At 43.2% G+C, this 20,881-nt stretch overlaps 1 protein-coding gene across 11 annotated transcripts in view; it reads left to right on the top strand.

Annotated features, from left to right (window-relative positions):
* LOC147018501 (zinc finger protein 800-like) overlaps positions 1-20,881 on the top strand; it is a 71,549-nt gene that overhangs the window by 39,603 nt on the left and 11,065 nt on the right. For all 11 annotated transcript variants that reach the window (XM_085898201.1, XM_085898199.1, XM_085898193.1 and 8 more), the window contains one exon: positions 16,050-16,145. Coding sequence is in view for 10 of the 11 variants with exons in the window: in XM_085898199.1 (XP_085754325.1) it covers positions 16,050-16,145 (96 nt within the window). In the remaining variant the exon portion in view is untranslated. The remainder of the gene's footprint in view (positions 1-16,049; positions 16,146-20,881) is intronic.

Genomic DNA, 20,881 nt, shown 5'->3' on the forward strand with positions numbered 1-20,881 from the left:
CAGTATTACGGAAAAACTCCTCAACGGATTTCGACGAAACTTGGTGGGGGCGTTAGGTATGGTCCAAGGATCATAGCATTAAATTTTGGACTTGGTCCCCCCCCCCCCAAAAAAAAATTGTTTGAGAAATTTTTTTTTTTGCATTTCTACATGTTTTAAGTGATTTCCAACCCCCCCCCAAATTTTTTTACCCCCCCCCAAAAAATAGAGATTTTTTTTTTGCATTTCTACATGTTCTAAGTGATGTCCAACCCCCCCAAAAATTGTTACCCCCCCAAAAAAAAATTGTTAGAGGAATTTTTTGCATTTCTACATGTTTTAAGTGATTTCCAACCCCCCCCCCAAATTTTATATTTTTTTTGCATTTTTACATGTTTTAAGTGATTTCCAACCCCCCCAATTTTTTTTTTTTGCATTTTTACATGTTTTAAGTGATTTCCAACCCCTCCCCCAAAAAAATTGTTACCCCCCCCCCCAAAAAAAAAGAATTTTTTTTTTGCATTTCTACATGTTTTAAGTGATTTCCAACCCCCCCCCAAAAAAAATTGTTCGAGAAAAAAAAATTTTGCAACTTTTTTTTCAACAAAATTTAGATTTTTTTTTTTTCTTTTTTTGCATTTTTACATGTTTTAAGTGATTTCCAACCCCCCCCGCCCCCCCCACAAAAATGTTGGAGAAAAGAACTATAACTGTCAGCACTGTTGACATCATATTTAATGAATAAGATATAAGGTTCACTTGAGTGACCCAGCAGTATTGGCGGCTGAGGTTTTGCACTCTCCCGAGTGCTCCCCCTCTCGTTATCTTTCTGAGGTCAGCAAAATGAGTACCAGCTTACTGGAAGCGGGGCACTGTATCAGCAGCACAGCCTTGCTTCCAGCAAGGATGCAATCAGCAGCCACAGGCTTCAAATGAAGTAATAATACTTTATTTTATGTTCTTAATAACCTTTCATTCATGAAAATAAATTGCACAAAATCAATGCACAAATATGCTAATTAAGGGTGCAGTTTCGACAAATTTTAAAGCTGAAGTTCCTCACCCTATTTTCCCCATTACCCCACAAGTTCGTGGAAATTGTGGTTCACGGGGATTTTCAAGAATGTAACCCATGTGAATGGCAAGGCCCTCCTGTATATATTTGAACACTGCGCAGGGTGTCATGTTCAATGAACTCTCTCTCGTGTCTAATGTTAAAAGTCCTGTCCCCTTTCGCCACTCCTCACAGCTTAGTCTAGCTGGGCCCAGGAGCAATGTCGTCACTCTACACTGTAATCTTTTTCGCAGTTATGTTCTTCCTCAGATGCGGTGACCAAAACTGAACATAATATTCTCGATGAGGCCTCAGTAAAATCCTGTGTATAGTGTTAACATCACCTCTTTCAATTTATAATTTATCCTTCTATAAATACAACCTAAAACTCCACAAGCTTTACCCTCGCTGCCTGGCACTGTGCTGTCCGCTCCCTTGTATCGAAAACCGAGATCCCACACCCAACCGAGATCCTTCTGTACTACATGTTATTACATGCCCCTTTCATCATGTAATCTCTATTTTCGTTATTCTTACCCATCCCCAGCACCTTGCGTTTCCTTACGTTTAATTGCATTTAGCAATCTTTTTGTCCAATCCATGAAAGTATCTCCACTTTCCTGAATCTGAACACCCCTCCCACCCTTCACTTTGCTATTTGCCTTATCTCCAAGATTTGTCTCATCTGCAAATTTGGAAAGCCGACTCTCAACCCCATTGTCCGAATAATTGATGTAAATTATAAATACCTGGAACGGCACTCTGTAGAGCGCATACCTCCGCCAGGCTGAACAGTTCACATTTTGTATCCCACTGATAGGTCAGATCTGCATTCGGACCTTAGCCAAAATGTAATTGGCCTGTTCTTGTCACTGACGCACTTCGTCAACCAAGATTTGTCATAACCCGTCCACAACGTTTTGAAATATCATGTGATATATAGTTCCTGGTTCTATCCTCCTCCTTCCTCTTTCTGCCTTTTTCACCCTGTCATTTACTGAAGGTCATTTTCCCTTTGCTTGGAAATCAGCCAACATCACTGCATTACATAAAAAGGTGCAGAAATGGATCCCCTTAACTGCAGACCAATTAGTTAACTTCCAATCATTAGTTAGGTCATGGAATACATAATTGCAGTGGACATAAAATCATTCCTTTTTTCCAATGATCTCATCTCAGATCATCAGTTCGTATTCAGACCAGGTCACTCTAACTTGGACATGCTGCTTCTACTTTCCAAACAATGGTGGAGGCCCTCGGTATCAGACATGAGATCAGCGCCGTCTCTATGGACATATCTCGAGCTTTCAATGCAGTCTGGTATCACAACTTGCTCTCCAAACTGTCTGCATGTGGAATCCAAGGCCAACTCCACTCTTGGATTCTTCTTGAGTTCCTCCACTCTCATAGCTAACATGTGGCTCTCAATGGAACCCTTTCTTTTCTTCTCCCTGTCAAGGCTGGAGTACCCCAAGGCAGTGTCTTTGCCCCACCCGATTCCTAATCTTCATCAATGATCTCTCTGACTCCCTGGAAAATCCTCTTAATCTCTTCGCTGACGACTCCACCCTGTGCCTTTACATCCCACATCCTTCTGACAGACAAGCAGAAGCCTCTTCCCTCTCTTCAGACCTTGATAAAATCACAAACTAGTTACACACTTGGAATATGTCTTTTCATCCTGAGAAATCCCACACACTCATTCCCTATCTCTCCAAATGGACCATACCGTAAACTCTCCCATCAACTTTCTCAACAACCCTCTCGAAGAAGTTCATTCACTCAAACTCCTGGGTCTCACTCTCAGCTATGATCTCTCTTGGGCAAGCCATCTTTAAAAGTTGCCCTCCAAAGCCAGATGCTGACTGGGCATCCCCCGTCATGCAAAGTCCTTCCTCGGCACACCTGAACTCCTATCCACCGATAAGGCTTTCATCCGCAGCTTGATGGAATACTGCTCTCCGCTCTGGGCTGGCACCCTTGCCTTACACCTTGCTCAGCTTGACGCCATGGAAACCAAGGTCTTCAAGATCATCAGAATCTCTCGCGATGAAGCTGAGTCTATGGGCCTATGACGTTGCCATCGCCGACAGGTCAGTGGTCTCTCTGGCTTCTACCACATCCTTTTAGCCTGGTGTTGGCTTAGTGGTTAGGGCGGCGGCTTGGGATCCTAGGGTCCTGAGTTCAAGTCCCGTGAGCCACTGAATTAATACATCAGGGGGTTGACTCAGCCTGTCAGCCTTCCGAGGTCAGCAAAATGAGTACCAGTGTGTACTGGTAGAGGGGCACTGCATCAACGACACAGTTGCGCTTCCAATAAATGATAGCTATCCCAGCAGCTAAGCTGCCATACGCAAGAAGAAGAAGACCACATCCTTTCTGTTCTTGCACCCTCTGCTGTCCCTGTGTGTTGTCCCCCTCATGGTGATCCCTGTCCCACCAAGTTTCATCCGAATCCGTCAATAACTTTTTGAGATTTACCACTCACAGAAAGACAAACAGACACACAGGGGTGAAAACATAACCCATCCACACCGGAGAATCTCAGTATCTCACTAACATCCACCCAGCTAGACATCCTCCCACTCACAGCCACTCTTTGCTCCCTATCACCCAGCCAGTTTCCAATTCAGTTAGTTACCCAACCAGCCACTCCACAAGATTATACAATGTTAGTCAAAAAGTCTGTGTTTTAATCTAGTTTTGGCTTGCTGACAAAGTCTGAAGGCAGAACACGTGTCAAAGTACTGCTTGGTTGGCCTGTTCTGTTTACTATTCTCGTCTGAAGCATGAGCTCATGATACTCAGATCCAAGTTTCAACTCCGTATACCACACTTATTTGGCCATTGCCTTTTTAGTCATGTAAAAGTACACCGATGTACACAAATGTCTTTGTTGAGCAGAGGGGAAAGCTTTGAGACATGTCCACTCATCACTGAGATGTCTAGCCTGGTGTATTTTTCTCGAACCAGTTATAAACTGTCCCCTTCATGGCGTACATCGCGATTCATTAATGTGTGCGCGTCCATGGGATGGACGTCAAGCCAGAGATTCTATCCACCAGCACTGGATAACGGTGGATGCTAAAGATCTCACAGCATCTTTCACAAAGCGTAGGCAAGTTATCATCGGCAACCTTAAAATAAAAAACCAATGTCACCCGCAGGGTGACCGTATCTTGCCAAAAGGTGACCACGTGTGACTTCTTTAAGGTCACACTGAGGTGAATACATCTGCTATCCACCAGGAGCGACTCCTTGAGGAATATCTGCCTACGAGAGATTCCGATGAGAATCGTTCTACAGAGTAACCATGAAAAATATGCTTTTGCCTCACAACGTCACCAAATGACGTCATAATGTCTCAAGCTTGACATATCAAGAAAGCACTCATCGAGGTGTTCAATTTGAGGTACTACACGATATGGTTCCTAAAAATTGAAAATTTGACCTTGGGGTCAAATATGTTTGACCTGAGGCGCTAACCATGAAGGTCAAGGCCAATCGCCACCAAAAATTAATCAGCTGAGCGCCAGACCATGAACTATATTCCCATGAAGTTTGAAGACGATCCGATCAAAAATACTCAAAAAAAATAAGGGTTTCGTCGACTCCCCTGATTTGCGACAAAGTGACCTTGACCTTCAAAATTTTATGCGCTGAAAGGGACCTCTATAGGCCTATGATATGCGAAGTTACAAAAATTTCCAATGATAACTGTGCTCTGCAGAATTTTTTATACGTGATTACAGACCAAAAACAAAAAAAAACAACAAAAAAAAGCATATGAAGATCAAGGCCAATTGCCACCAAAAATTAATCAGCTGAGCGCCAGACCATGAACTATATTCCCATGAAGTTTGAAGACGATCCGATCAAAATTACTCAAAAAATAAGGGTTTCGTCGACTCCCCTGATTTACGACAAAGTGACCTTGACCTTTGACCTTGACCTTCAAAATTTTGTGCACTTAAAGGGACCTCTATAGGCCTCTGATATGCGAAGTTACAAAAATTTCCAATGATAACTATGCTCTGCAGAATTTTTTATTCGTGATTACAGGCAAACAAACAAAAAATAAATAAATAAATAAATAAAAAACATACAAGCTGACGAACATATCTTGCAAAAACTTCGTTTTGGCAAGATAAATATGCCAAATACTTGCACCTCCTGTCAAGTATCCGGTGTCAGAGTGGCAACCAATCCAGAATAGATTGGTTTAAACCAATAACCTTTTTGATTGAGACGAGTCGTGATACGCACTGGAGGTCTGGAAAGTGTATGGGCCTCTAATTACCTCCACCATCAAAGGTGACAGGTTATGTTTTCACGTGTATTTATCTACCTGTCTGTTTGTCTGTCTGTCTGTCTCTCTGTCTGTGAGCAGGATATCTCAAAAGGTTGTGGACAAAAAAGGACGGATTCAGATGAAACTTGGTGGACAGGTTGGGTGTGTGACAAGGACGAATTGATTCGATTTTGGTGACGATAAACCCCCTTGTGCTGTGCTTGCGTCTGTTCCGTCCGTTACATGCATTTGCCGCCCCCGTCCCGCGCGCGCCATGATCTCAGAGAATCTCGGCTGTAAGCCTCCAAGGGAAATCGTTTGGCCATCCGTCCAGGTAGGGGCAAGCCCAATGGACACGACACTATTATATTTATTTTCAAAGAAACAATAATAAATTTGGGTCAAAGGTCAAGTATCGATGGTGACAGCCCAATGGTCAAATGTCAAATATAAATATTTCACTAAAAACTTACGATTACTTAAATTTTGGTTTTTCAAACAACTCAATTTCACTCATTTTACTTAATATCAAGAATAAAAAATATACAAAAGAATTTTGGATGGTTTTTAGAAATGATTTATTTCAACTTTTCAAAACCATGATTTTGTATTTTCACAATAGCATTTGTGTATTTTCACAGTACCAGTGCATACTCAGTTATACGAAGATATTCCACAGTTCATCATCAAATAAACTGTCAATCTGCAGTAGCCTCTAAGGTCATTGGATTTGCTCATCCATCTGCATCACACGCACACTTGTACATGCAAATCCGGTTTGCATGATAACACCCGCATCTTGCTGTGATGCATTTGGTTTTACATCCACTGGATGTTAGTTAGTTCGATGCATCCCTTTGGGATGGCTGGCCATCTCGTCCAAAGAACTTCAACACCTTTCTGTCCTTCTTTCCATCCATTCTTTTCAGTTGCAGATCCAACTTTCATTTCTGCTCTGTCCATCAGCAGCCATATCTTTGCTTGGGAGTTCAATCTTGCCAAGTGAAGCTCGAAAGCATCTCTCATTGGTGGAAGCCACTCCAACTCTTTCCTGGCCTTGTTGAATAGAGTGTATCTCAATTCATCCACACTTGGTACTTTTCAGGTTTTCACCGCCATACAGCTTGCACACAAATTCTTCTGGACCTGAGATGTCACCATCCCGACTGATACCTTCCAGAAGGGCAGCATATTTGTGATACACCTTCCAGCATGACTTATTGGAGAACCCTGTGAAGGTGCTATCACTACCGGTGAATGCTTGGAATCCAAGCAAATTGTCTAAAAGAACCCCATCAAGTTTGAATGCTATCAAATGCACTAGGAAACATTTTCTTTGTTCTGCCATATCTGCAACCATCTACACTTCCACATAAAGGCATCCAAGTTGGCAGAGCAGTCGGAGAAATACATCGGTATCGTGACCCATTACAACAAGTCCCTGGTATTGGTTTTGGTAGGCATCTTTGGCATGGAGTATAAGTCACGTATTTGCCTCTTCGTGGATTACAGACAGGTTTGTGACATCGTGCTTATAAGATCCTGCATTTGCAGGATCTGGATGCCCTCCACCAGTCTTGACTTCTTGGTCACCTGTGAGAGAGGAAGTCTTCTGAAGAAGCTCATCAGATAGAAAGTTGGCAAGATCTTCTTTGTTTTCCTCTAATGCCAGGAACTGATCCCAGACTTGTGGCAGAAGAACTTCTGGTACCTGAATATGCTTTCTAATTGGTCTTCATCTAGATGTGCTGTTAGATTGTGTGGAAGACTTGATTGACTGACTTCCGAGATAGTGATCAAAATGTCTGGCAATTATTTGGCTTTTCAAATGCTTGGATGAATGCATGGCCATCGATGAGGGTACATGTGTATAATTCGTCATTTGGATCTTCAGAAGTAGTTTCAATGCCAAGCTCTGTTGTTAGTAGCACCAGAAGGTCTGCTTTTGATGCTGCGCTCATCTCTCCACTTGCTTTTACAAGAGAAAGGGGTATTGGTGACAGCTCATGTTGGAGGACTTCAGATATCTGCACAGATATTCCAGCACTTGCAGCATTGAAGAGTCTTTGCATCAGCTTTCTATCAGCCTTAATCAATTTCTTCTCACGATGCTTTTATGGCCCCATGACCTTGTACATTGAAGCAAACGTTTTGGAGTTTAACTTCTTTACTGGGTCAAAGAAGGAAATCTGCCTTTCTTGCAGAAGCTGTTTGGTAAAGTCCAACAATAAATCTCTACCCCGTTTTTCCGCTTTCAGTAAGTCAACAACTATGTTGGGGAAAGCAACATCTTTTGTTGCCAGCGACACAAGCTTTGCCTCCTCGGAATCGTCAGGTTCTCTCTCTCTCTCTCTCTCTCTCTCTCTCTCTCTCTCTCTCTCTCTCTCTCTCTCTCTCTCTCTCTCTCTCTCTCTCTCTCTCTCTCTCTCTCTCTCTCTCTCTCTCTCTCTCTCTCTCTCTCTCTCTCTCTCTCTCTCTCTCTCTCTCTCTCTCTCTCTCTCTCTCTCTCTCTCTCTCTCTCTCTCTCTCTCTCTCTCTCTCTCTCTCTCTCTCTCTCTCTCTCTCTCTCTCTCTCTCTCTCTCTCTCTCTCTCTCTCTCTCTCTCTCTCTCTCTCTCTCTCTCTCTCTCTCTCTCTCTCTCTCTCTCTCTCTCTCTCTCTCTCTCTCTCTCTCTCTCTCTCTCTCTCTCTCTCTCTCTCTCTCTCTCTCTCTCTCTCTCTCTCTCTCTCTCTCTCTCTCTCTCTCTCTCTCTCTCTCTCTCTCTCTCTCTCTCTCTCTCTCTCTCTCTCTCTCTCTCTCTCTCTCTCTCTCTCTCTCTCTCTCTCTCTCTCTCTCTCTCTGTCCAGGCTTTTGAAGTGATTGATCAGCTGTTCCACCTACTTATTGGTAAAGCATCTTTTTCGCGTGAAGATAACTTTTACTTCATCGTTAACAAGTCCAAACAGAACCTTTATCTCCCGAGTTACCACCTGAGATCAGATCGCTGCCCATGTAGCACAGAACCAATCTCTTGCCTGATCACTTCTGGTGATTCCATTTATTCCGTCTGAAGATTTGCATACCTTATTGATCCATTCAGTTGCTTGGTTGAAGAAATTGTTGCTTCGTTTGATGACAAAATTACCCACCTCAAATTCTTCATAAACTTCTGGTGCAGTCTTTTCCAGTGAAGCCATTTCAGCAAGATAAACTGGTCCCCATCTTTAGTAATTTGTGTAGTAGTATGTTATCAGAAATGGGAACATTGCAGTCGCAGACTAGAGGGGGAGCACTCGGGAGAGTGCAAAACCTCCGCCGCCAATACTGCTGGGTCACTCAAGTGAACCTTATATCTTATTCATTAAATATGATGTCAACAGTGCTGAGAGTTATAGTTCTTTTCTCCAACATTTTTTTTTTTGGGGGGGGGGGGGTTGGAAATCACTTAAAACATGTAAAAATGCAAAAAAAAAAAAAATCTAAATTTTGTTGAAAAAAAAGTTGCAAATTTTTTTTTCTCTAACAATTTTTTGTGGGGGGGTTGGAAATCACTTAAAACATGTAGAAATGCAAAAAAAAATATTTTTGGGGGGTAACAATTTTTTTGGGGGGGGGGGCGGAAATCACTTAAAATATGTAAAAATGCAAAAAAAAAAATTTCTGTCGAACTATTTTTTTGGGGGGGGGGGTAACAATATTTTTTTGGGGGGGTTGGAAATCACTTAAAACATGCGGAAATGCAAAAAAGATTTCTCGAACAATTTTTTTTGGGGGTTGGAAATCACTTAAAACATGTAGAAATGCAAAAAAAAATTTCTCTTTTTTTGTGGGGGTAACAATTTTTTTGAGGGGGTTGGAAATCACTTAAAACATGTAGAAATGCAAAAAAAAATTCTATTTTTTGGGGGGGGGTAAAAAAAATTGGGGGGGGGGGGGTTGGAAATCACTTAAAACATCTAGAAATGCAAAAAAAAAAAATTTCTCTAACAATTTCTTTTTTTGGGGGGGGGGGGGGGTTGGAAATCACTTAAAACATCTAGAAATGCAAAAAAAAAAAAAATTTCTCTAACAATTTCTTTTTTTGGGGGGGGGGACCAAGTCCAAAATTTAATGGCATGATCCTTGGACCATACCTAACCCCCCCCCACCAAGTTTCGTCAAAATCCGTCGAGGAGTTTTTCCGTAATACTGTTCACAAACAAACAAACAAACAAACAGAAAGGGGTGAAAACAGTAACCTCCATCCATATTCGAAGACGGCGGAGGTTAAAAATGTTTTGAGGTGTAGCTTCCAGTTTCCCTCACTTTCTGCCTTGATAAAATCCAGGAGAATCTCAACCATGTGCATATAAGAAGTCCAAAAGATATAGTTCTTACTCACAGACGTACTGTTGTCAAATTGACCGAGATAGGTCGAGACTCCTTTCTCCTCGATGAATTATTTGAGGGACTCTACGGAACAATGGATGATGCCTCTTATTTTGTCTTCCTCTGTAGTAAATGCCTTGGTCATGTCTTTAGATAGGGAATCAATTTCATCCAGCTGATGTCACGTTTCTCTGAGAGCTATTCCATGAACATCTGGCAGCGGATTCGCCAAAGTGCCTCATATCTGAGCATGTGCCCTATGACTGCTCTGTAGTCGGCCTTACCTTCCAGTACAGTTTGAGTTGTGTTTGGTGCAAAAATGCCAGTTTCTATCCAAATGTCTTCCAGACTGACAGACTCAACATGCGGACCTATTGCCTTAAGGAAGTTGAAGCAAACATGAAGACCTCCCATATGAAGTATGACATGTACATAGTCTTCCTGATTAGCCCAAACAAGTTATTTTTCTTTGCTATACAAGGGCTGGTCTTCAGTTATCACTATGTCAGGCTGGTTAAGGGGTCTGCTTATGGCATCAAAACTGTTGATAACAGTTGTCATTGCATTGTAGTTATCAGCTGGTACTTGGAGGATGGGGAACATTCCTGCAGTTGTTACAGGCTGGTTCACTGTACAGTTGGCTTTGTGGAAGGCCCCCCATTGATATAGAGGTCTCGTGCCCAATTGTATCTGCGGACGTCCTCCTGCAGTTCGGTGACTTTATTGGAGGAGGTTGGTGGCAGGATTTGCAACGTAGGTCACCATAAAACACTGCATTCCACGAAACCCACAAATGCAAAGAAAACTGGAAACCCACTCCATAGGAGTACCTCCTGTACTGCTGCCCTTCACAGGGCAGTTCACCGGATGACGGGATCGGGGCAAAGCATTCGGGTTCCCCATTCCTTGATGATAGGAGGAAAATCACGTGGTAAACTTCCTGGGTCAGATTGCGGTGGTGAGAGGCGCTGAGGTGTCGTCCACCAGACAGCGGTCTCCGTGGGTTAACTTGAGGTGGTCCCTTCAGGTGGGTGCCTGGAATATCCTCTCCCGAAGGGAGGATGATCACCTGTCTCTGGTATGATCTGAGCTCAAGCATTTGAACATCGGTATTGCAGCATTCTCTGAGGTTCGGAGACCGGATAGTGGCGAGATCATGGTGGGTGGTTACACCGACTATTGAACGAGTCACTCTGATGGTTACCATACCCAAGGAGTTGCTGTAGCTGTGTCCATTAAACTGACACCAATGATAATTGAGGTAACACCGGTCAACGAGCGTAATATGAGGCTGAGGATTCGTCACTCCTTGGGTGTCGTTTCCCTGATCTCTGTGTATGCTCCGACTGAGGAAAGTGATCTCACCGTGAAGGACATATTCTATGCCGCGCTCGAGTATGTGGTTAATCAGTGACCCAGGCGAGATACTCTTCTAGTCTTGGGCGATTTCAATGCATCGACTGGCACTGATAGGGATGGTTATGAGATATGTGTTGGTCCCCATGGGTCTGGAACTGTGAATCAGAATAGCACTAAGTGCCTTGACTTTGTAAGAAGTCATGGACTTCGGGAGGCTGGTCCATGGTTTCAGCACCCACAGGCTCACACTGGACTTGGTATTCCAACACTGATGGTGTGGCAAAGGAGATTGACCATGTGCTCTTTGTGTGCAGGCCAGTTACTTTTGAGCAGCTGCACCAAGCTGACTCACCAGCTGTTGAGTTGGATGTCACGGTTGTCACTATTCCTATTGCTGACCCTCCAATCAACTGTGTTCCACCTTCGCTTGTGGAAACACAAGCTGCGGTGAACCGGTTGAAATGGGGTAAAGCTCTTGGGATCTGTGGCATCCTTGCTGAACTTCTCAAGGCTGGTGGAAATGCTGTACTCATGTCGTTGCATGCAGTTCTGTGCTGTGCCTGGAACACAGGCATCATCCAAACTGACTGGAAGAGGGGCCTTGTTGTCCCTCTCTGCAAAGGGAAGGGTGATCGCCAAGACTGCAACAACTACCGAGGGGTGACGCTGCTCTCAGTGCGGGACAAGGTCTTTGCTCTGATAATTATTGATAGGGTTTGCCACCAACTGCTTTTGCACCAGCGCCCAGAGCAGGGAGGTATTACACCAAAGAGGTCAACGATTGACCGTATCCTTGCTGTTTGGGTCCTCACCGAACACAGATGAGAGTTTCGGCAGGGGCTGCTTGCAGCTTATGTTGATATCTGCAAAGTGCTCGATTCAGTGAATTGAGATGCCCTCTGGAGGATTATTGGTCTTCGTGGGGTGCCACCAAAACTGATCAATCTGATGTCTTTGGTATACTCTGGTACTGAGAGTGCTGTGAGATGTGGTGATACCATCTCCGACTTATTTCCAGTTGTTACTGGAGCTTGTCATGTGTGTGTCCTGGATCACACACTTTTCAGCGCTTGTATGGACTGGATTCTAGGAAGATGTCGGAGAGAACAAACTGCGGTGAATTGTTTGGGAATGTCACGGTCTTTGACCTTGATTTCGCAGACGATGCAGTCATCTTTGCGGAGACTCTGGATATCCTTTTGGGGGCCCTCGAGGTGCTGATTGAGGTGTTGGAGCCAATGGGATTATGGGTTTCAGGTCAGGTCAGGTATGGGAGCATGCTCCAGAGCAGCACGTCGCTGTGTACACTTTCTGCCGGGACTCCAGGGGCCTCCGTCTGGCCACCCCCCAGGCAGATGCCTGGCCCATCCCCATCTCTTTGAGATTCTGATCAACCTGCTGTAACCACGAGGCACGTGGTCGGCCCATTAGCCTCCTCCACTCACGAGATTCCCTCGCTGAGGAAATTTGGTGAGCAGGATCAGTGTCAGGAAAACGAGCCACATGTCCAGTCAGCCGCAGCTGACGCTCACGGACTATGCAGGTAACAAATCTCATTTTAGTCTCTCTCAGCAACCGCTCGTTGGACACAAAGTTTGACCAGCGATAGCCAAGTTTTCTCTGAAGAGACCTGGCAGCAAAGAAAGTAAGTCTCCATCTCAGATCCCTGGTCAGAGTCCAAGTCTCACATCCCTAGAGCAAGACTGGCAGCACCAAGGACCTGAAGACTCAGACTTTCGTCCTCTCACACAGGTACCGGCAGCTGCCCACCCCATGATCCAGTGAATCCATGACTCCCCAGGCCCGACCCAGACAACGGTTGACCTCTGGCTCACAGCCAGCAGAGACATGAATATCACTGCCAAGGTAAGTGAATTTCTCCATGACCTCAACATCCTCACCACAAACAGGCACAACTGGACAGCAGCATCCAATATGTCATTGAAAGACTGGATCTTAGTTTTGACCCAGGAAACCTGTAATCGCAGCAACCCCGACTCCTCATTCAGCACCTCGAGGGGCCCCAAAAGGATGTCTAGAGTCTCCGCAAAGATGACTGCATCATCTGTGAAATCAAGGTCAGAGATCTTGACATTCGCAAACGATGCACCGCATCGTTGATATCTCCGATATCCTCCCCAGAATCCAGTCCATACAAGTGCTGAAAAGTGTGGGGGCAAGCACACACCCCTGATGAACTCCAGTAAAAACGGGAAATAGGTCAGAGATGGTACCACCACATCTCACAGCACTCTCAGTACCAGAGTCGAGTTCAGACATTAGATCGATCAGCTTTGGTGACACCCCACGAAGACCAAGAATCCTCCAGAGGGGATACTGATTCACTGAATCAAATGCTTTACAGTGATCAACATCGGCTGCAAGCAGCCCCTGCCGAAACTCTCGTCTGCTTTCGGTGAGGACCCGAAGAGCAAGGATACGGTCAATCGTTGACCTCTCTGGGATAAAGCCTGACTGCTTTGGACGCTGGTGCTCAAACACTTGGTGGCGAACCCGATCAAGAATTATCCGAGCAAAGACGTTGCCTGGCACTGAGAGCAGCGTCACCCCTCGGTAGTTGTTGCAGTCTTGGCGATCTCCCTTCCCTTTCCAGAAAGGGACAACAAGGCCCCTCTTCCAGTCAGTTGGGATGATGCCTGTGTTCCAGACAGAGCACAGAACTGCATGCAACGACACGAGTGCAGCATTTCCACCAGCCTTGAAGTTCAGCATGGATGCCACAGATCCCTGGAGCTTTGCCCCGTTTCAACTGGTTCACCACAGTCTGTGTTTCCACAAACGAAGGTGGACCACAGTTGATTGGAGGGTCAGCAACAAGGATTGTAACACCCCTGACGTCCAACTCGACAGCTGGTGGATCAGCCTGGTACAACCGCTCAAAGTAACCGGCCCAGTGGGCCTTCACTTCGGACTCCTCTCTCAAGAGCCTACCACCCTCTGCTCTAACTGCAGTCCACCGAAGGACGGGCTTGGATGAACGCAATGCATGAATTCCCCTGTAAGCAGGACGAGAATCACTTTACCACAGGCGATGCTCTACCCCCTCGGATTCCTCGCACATAGGCCTTTTTGTCCACCCTAAGCGCACGTACAGTTTTACGCCTCAGCTCCCTGAACAGCTCAGCTCTGCCATTCAGCCTGGCCCTGAAACTCTGGTCAATCCAGTGTCCCTTGAGTGTCAAAATTCTTCTTCGCCCTACGGTGAGTTCCAAGACATCCACCGGCAACATCAAGGACGGTGGTCTTGAAGACACTCCACAATTCTTCAGGATCTCCCAAAGCACCCAGACCCCTCAAATCCCCATTCAGCCTGTTTGCAAACTCTTCAGATACCCTCCCTTGAGCTTACCAACATCCAGCCGAGGCTGGGATGGTACCATTCTCCTGGATTTAAGGTGCAACAAAAACTGTATATATCTGTGCATGAGCATGAAAGTCTGAGTCTTCAGGTTCTTGGTGCTTCCATTCTTGCTCTACCAATGTGAATCTTGGATTCTGACCAGGGATCTGAGAAGGAGACTTCATTCCTTTGGTACCAGGTCTCTTCGGAGAATCCTTGGCTGTCACTGGTCAGACTTTGTGTCCAACGAGTGGTTGCTGAGAGACACTCAAATGAGATTTATTACCTGCATATTCCATGAGCATCAGCTGTGCCTGTATGAACATGTGGCTCGTTTTCCTGGCACTGATCCTGCTCATCAGATTCTCTCAGCGAGGGAACCTCGCGAGTGTGGGAGGCCAATGGGCCAACCACGTGCCTCGTGGTTGCAGGAGGTTGATCAGTATCTCAAGGAGATGGGGATGGTCCAGGCATCTGCCTGGGTGATGGCCAAATGGAGGCCCCTGGAGTACCGGTGGAAAGTGGACGTAGCGATGCGCTGCTCCGGTGTATGCTCCCATACCTGACCTGACCCTATCGAGGAATCCTTTGGTCTTCTGGGCAAGACTGGGCAGGGGTTTGATAGGGTAGCTTGACTCATTTGTATATCTTCCTTCAGCAAGTTTTCAATTTCAAATTGCATTCCATTAGTGAAGACAGGTTCAGACCTTCTATTTCCTGGCATTTTGTACTTTTCAATATTGTGAAACCATTTCAGCACCCCTTGATCTATTTTCTTTATTCGGTTCACCCTCGGGGCTTCCTCATCATCACTAACATGCACATCCACATTCTTCACCATATAAGTGATTCTTCACCATCGAGAGATGGGACCAATAACGATATATATTTATATATTTTATATATATATATATATATATATATATATATATATATATATATATATATATATATATATATATATTCCACAGTATTTCCAAAAGCTGTGGAAGAGTTATGACAAAACTAGGTGGATGAGTTGGTTTGGGGACAATAAGAAGCCACTGAGATTTTGGTTCAGGTCCGAATCCAGATCCGGCCTTTCAGTGGGATACAAAATGTAAACTGTTCAACCCAGCGAAGGTATGCACTGTTCGGAGTGCCATTCTAGTTATCAATGTCTTTGCACCGTATGCGATGCATGTACAAGCTCCTCCATGAATTGTAAGAAAAGAAAAAAGATTGGTGTTTAAAAAATTTAAGCTTACATCCACCCTACCCTTCGTGGGCTGCTTGTCTTTCGAGAGATCTCTTTCCTCATTTCAAACTTTTGTATGGTGTACATTTTGAAGATTGGTTGCAGAATTAACATTACATTGACTTGTTGCTTAGACTGAGAGGGGAAAAAAAAGAAAAAAGAAGAAACTTTGACAAAAAATACGAAACTGCTGTTATATGTGCAGTTGTTTTATTTTACCAAATAAAAGTTTATACAGAAGCATCAAGGGAAAGTGTAAATTACTTGGGAAAGGTTATTTCACTTTTTGTGTAAGCTGCTTTTGGTATCATATTCCCAGATACATGTACACTGAACTGAACATCCCCATCGGAAAGATGTTGGTCACTATAAAGTGGTAGTTGAAGATCAACTACCTTCTTTACTTTCTTGTCGATTTCAGCATTTTTCTCAGAACTCGGTGATCCACCTTTGCTGGAACCGCAGCTGAACACAGCAAAATCTGGAATCACGCAGATTATTGAGTGCTTTCGAACAGGTGAGATCCATCTCCTGAAGGTTTTTCACTAAGAGGAAGAGATAACATCTCCGCTGGATAAGTCTGTTTTATGTCCCTCCTTCCCAATTCCATATCTAGGCGATGCATGATGTCATCGGCGGGCACCAAAGCAAGGGAGTGTTCAGTTTTTACTCCGTTTGTTTTCTTGTTTTTTTGTCTGGGCAATATGTCAGGCATATTTTGAGCTGGGAAGCCGATATTTAGACATTACAGTGACCAAGTGATTTGGCTATAAAGAGTATTTCTGATTTATTGATTAATCAATTAATCGATTGATTAATCATTTTTCGATTAATTACTTAATTTTCAAAAAGTTACATATTCGGATGAAACAGTGATGGTATAGGTATGCTATTCGGCAATTGATTGAGCAATTAATTATTTTATGATTATTATTTACTTATTTTAATTGTGCAATTAATCAATCATTTATTGTACACCGCTCCCTCCCAATTCCGACGCCATGTGCTGCAAGGCAGCATCGTCGGGTGCCAAAGGTGCCCCAACAATGTCGTGCATTGGAGGATTTGTTATTTATTTATTTGGCATGGGGGCGGTGTACTTTGAATGTACCACTACTTGTTTTAATTATTTTTGTGGTCGGTGGGGGGTGGTTATTCTTGCTTTCTCAGTGGTGGAGTGGGGTTACTGAACAGATAAGATGAGATGTGATCTTCATATTGCAAATGCAAACATGGTGGAATTTTTTCTCCCATTTCCCCTCCTCGTATATCTTATGCTATAAGAGGGATGTTTGTCTGTGTCTGTGTGTGTTTCACCATTTTCTCAAAGATGGCCAAACGGATCTTTGTCAAACTTGCAGAGGTTCATCAGTGAGTGTCGGGATGGGTTTTAGGCAAAAAAAGTTTGAAAAAACAAGTTGGATTTTTTTTGAGATTATTAAAACACATCGCTCTTTCGTGCCGAAGCCTTTGTAGCTATGTGAAAGGAAATGTTAAATGATGCCCGACCCAATTCCTTAGTTTAGCGAAGTGTTTTGGGCCCCCACAAAAAAGAAAGAAAGAAAGAAAAAAACCCAAAATTTGATTTCTTCAAAATGCCAACAGGATTAGAAGAGCACCAGGCAATGTCAGGTACCCCTGCTTGTACCATATATTTGTTTGATGTGAACTGGTTTTGCAACCCTCTTTTATTTAAAATTTTCCACCAAGTGGCTCGTAAACACTTGGTGACCTGCAAAACCTTAATGAATGTACTGCATATGTCTTTGCTCAAAGAAAGTCTTCTTATGACTTATAATGTGGGTGAAAGTCTAACCATCGGAGCAATCACATTTTGTTGGAAAATGGTGGATGACAGTACTTTGAGATCATATATACATTGTTATGTTTTGTGAGATGTTAAATGTGTTCCTCGCTCGAAGATGGTTTGTCGATTCTGTGCTATTTCTACTGTGCCGACAGTAACTATTAGGCTGTAAAAGCAGTCATTCAAATAAACTATCTGCAAAATACCAGCATATTGAGTGCACTTGATAGCTGGAGGTGGGTGGAACTCTAATCAACCATGATGACTTACTGTCTGCTCTATTTATATGAGGAAACTTAGGCAAAGGAGAGGCCATTTGGCCTATCATGCCTGTGCTTTATCCACAGCTCGACAAACTTAACCCATCAGTTTTTATCAGTCTCTGCTGACAAAGTTGCTTTCGGCATTGTTTTCGGGTTGTCTGTCCATCTGTACGTAATACGTATTTACCTACGTACGTACGTTTGTACTACTTTTCTGTTTTCTCTGCAGCCGCTTATCCAATTGACGAAATTTTCACCAAAGGTGCGACTACTCATGTAGAATGTTGTAATGATAATTATGATGTCATAGGTGATGTGGTGTGGCAGCCATGTTGAAAAAAATAAAAAAAAATTGGACCTCTGTATCTCCGAAACCACTCCATGGGAAAAATTGAAACTTGGCACATGTCAAGCACTTCCCATGGGAAATAAGTGTGATTTTTTTTTGATGATGTCAGGTGGCTTCATTATGACGTCATAATTGCATACGTCCAAAGCTTTATCCGATCAGTATGAAAAATTTTGAGGGTCATCTCGGGCTAAATTGTATGAGGCAAAAAATTGATGACATCATCGGTCACGTGGTTCAGCAGCCATTTTTTTTAATGTGGGCAGAGGCATATCTGGCAACGTGGAACAGTGCCTTCTAGATATTTATCTTCTCTGTTACTATCTGTATTCTTATCATTAACTTAATCTAACTTGACATCTACATGTAGGGAATTTATCCAAGATACTAGTATGCAATGGCCTACGCCTTTCAAGATACATGGGATCGTTAACATCTACACACAGTGCCAAAGACAGATTGGCCAGCCAGCTTTACATTACCATCTGAAGGAAAGCATGCTCAGAAATACAGCACCCCATGCCAGTAGTACATCAGAACAGCACTTTTTTTTTTTTGTGAACTCTGATTCATTTGGGGATCAATGCAGATTTGATAGCTCAATGGTGAGCATGCTAAAATAAAAGTAGATCAAGAGTGGGATTCGAACCCACACATCTAAGGGAACCTGCAAACTAAATGTAGCACCTTCAAAGGTTTTGCCATCTTGATTTGTCTTCAGTTGCTGATTATCCCATTACTGCGAAGAGCCAATTGCATTCAATTTGTGTCTGCTTTTGCAATCAAGTTATTGCTGTTCGAGGCCATCTGGTGAAGGGTGGGATCGTCGGTTTCCGGTTTGCATATGTATGGATCATGATCCAATAAAAGCTGCATAGGTTATTTCCAAATTATCTGATAGGATGTTGCAGAGGAAGTACATTTGCCTTTTTGCTGTCAAGCCTGGATTTGATTTCCTCGGATTGATCTGAAATTTGACCAGGATTTGTACATCAGATCACTGAATTCAGCTGCCAATTATTTTTGAGGTCAAAATTTCAACATCGGCCGAATTTCTAAAATTAGGAGATAGGGTCAGAAACGATGTATAGCATGATATCTCAAAAAGTTGTGGATGAGTTATGACAAAACTAGGTGGACGAGTTGGTTATGTGACATGAACAAGTGGATTTGATTTTGGTTCAGGTCCGGATTCAGATCCAGGTGATCAGTGGGATACAAAACGTAAACTGTTTAGCCTGGCAGAAGTATGTGCTCCACCGAGTGCCACTCTACTTTGTTCTGTTATGCCAAGTGTCGTTCTGAGTCATTTTGTCTGTCTATTTGTCTGTCAGCAGAATATCTCAAAAAGTTAATGACTGATTCGGACAAAACTTGGTGGACAGGCTGGATTTGTGATAAGGACGAATTGATTTTATATTAGTGAAGATTCGGATCTGGATACGAGAATTTTAAAGTGATTTTTCACCATTGAGAGATTGGGCCAAAAACGATATGTAGCACAAGATTTCAAAACGTTGTGGACAGGTTATGACAGAACTTGATGAATGAGTTGTGCAGATGACAAGAACAAGCCAATTATATTTTGGTTAATGTCCGGATTTAGATCCGGCCTATCAATGGGGTACAAAATGTTAATGTTCAGCCTGGCAGAGGTATGCACTCTACCCTGTGCCGTTCTAGTTATTTTTGGGGTGAGGCAGTTTTATTTGACTGGGAGTGGAATAATTTTCATAATTGTATAAAGAGACATTTAATGAGCCATGTGGGGTATTACTATAAACCATTATTAGGACTGATCCCATATTTGTGTCCTTTGTGACACCAACCTGCATCAAAGAACAGCAAGAGAGTTGCTTGGAGAACTAGATGGTATTCATATAATACTTACCCTTCACAGTCTTGAGAAGGACCTTGTGCATGCCAACTCTTCTGGTTTTTTTTTTTAAGTTTATTTTTTCTTTGATCCAATATTGTGCCAGACCAGTGACTGATGATGTCACTTTTATCAAACTATATTTCCCATGGGTAGTTGATCAATGAGTTAAAGTTTTGCATTGATCGGTTAGCGGTTTCAACAATTGCAGAGAATTTCTTTTTTTCTTACTGATTGGAACAAGCGTTGTACTTGTTGAATTGTGACGTTATAACGAAGGCACTGACGACATCAGCATTAACATATCTTATTCCCCATGGAGAGTACATTACATTACAATGAACCATGATTCAATTTTTCCCATGGAGCAGTTTTGGAGATATAGAGGTGCAAAGTTTTTTTTTTGTTTTTTTTTTCCAAGATGGCGCCTGTTCCACGTGACCTATGTGACGTCATAATTATCATTATAAATTCCTGCAGGAGGAGGCGCACCTATGGTCAAAATTTTGTGTCAATTGGACCAACAGTTGCAAAGAAAAAAACATTTCATTACTCATCAAACCGAGCATTGTGCTTGTCAAATTATGACATCATAATGAAGAAAGTGATAACATCATCATTAACACCTCTTATTCCCTATGGGGAGTACTTGACAATGAGCCATGTGTAAATCTTTTCCATGGAGTGGTTTTGGAGATATACAGGTGCAATGTTTTTTTGGTTTTTCCAAGATGACGCCTGTACCACATGACCTATGACATCATAATTCTGCAGGAGGAGGCGCACCTATTTGGAAAATTTTGTGTCGATCAGACTAATGGTTGCTGAGAAGTTGAATTTTGAAAATGCAGACACGTACTTACGCACGTATGGCACATGGACGCGACTGATCGCTTAACGCCGCTTTTCGCTTTACGAGTGCAGGGGAATAAATTGGCAAGCCAGGAGACTTTTTACT

Source organism: Eptatretus burgeri, chromosome 10 (genome assembly GCF_056783735.1).
Source record: "Eptatretus burgeri isolate ZD-2024b chromosome 10, Ebu_testis_v1, whole genome shotgun sequence".
Classification (NCBI taxonomy): Eukaryota; Metazoa; Chordata; class Myxini; order Myxiniformes; family Myxinidae; genus Eptatretus; species Eptatretus burgeri.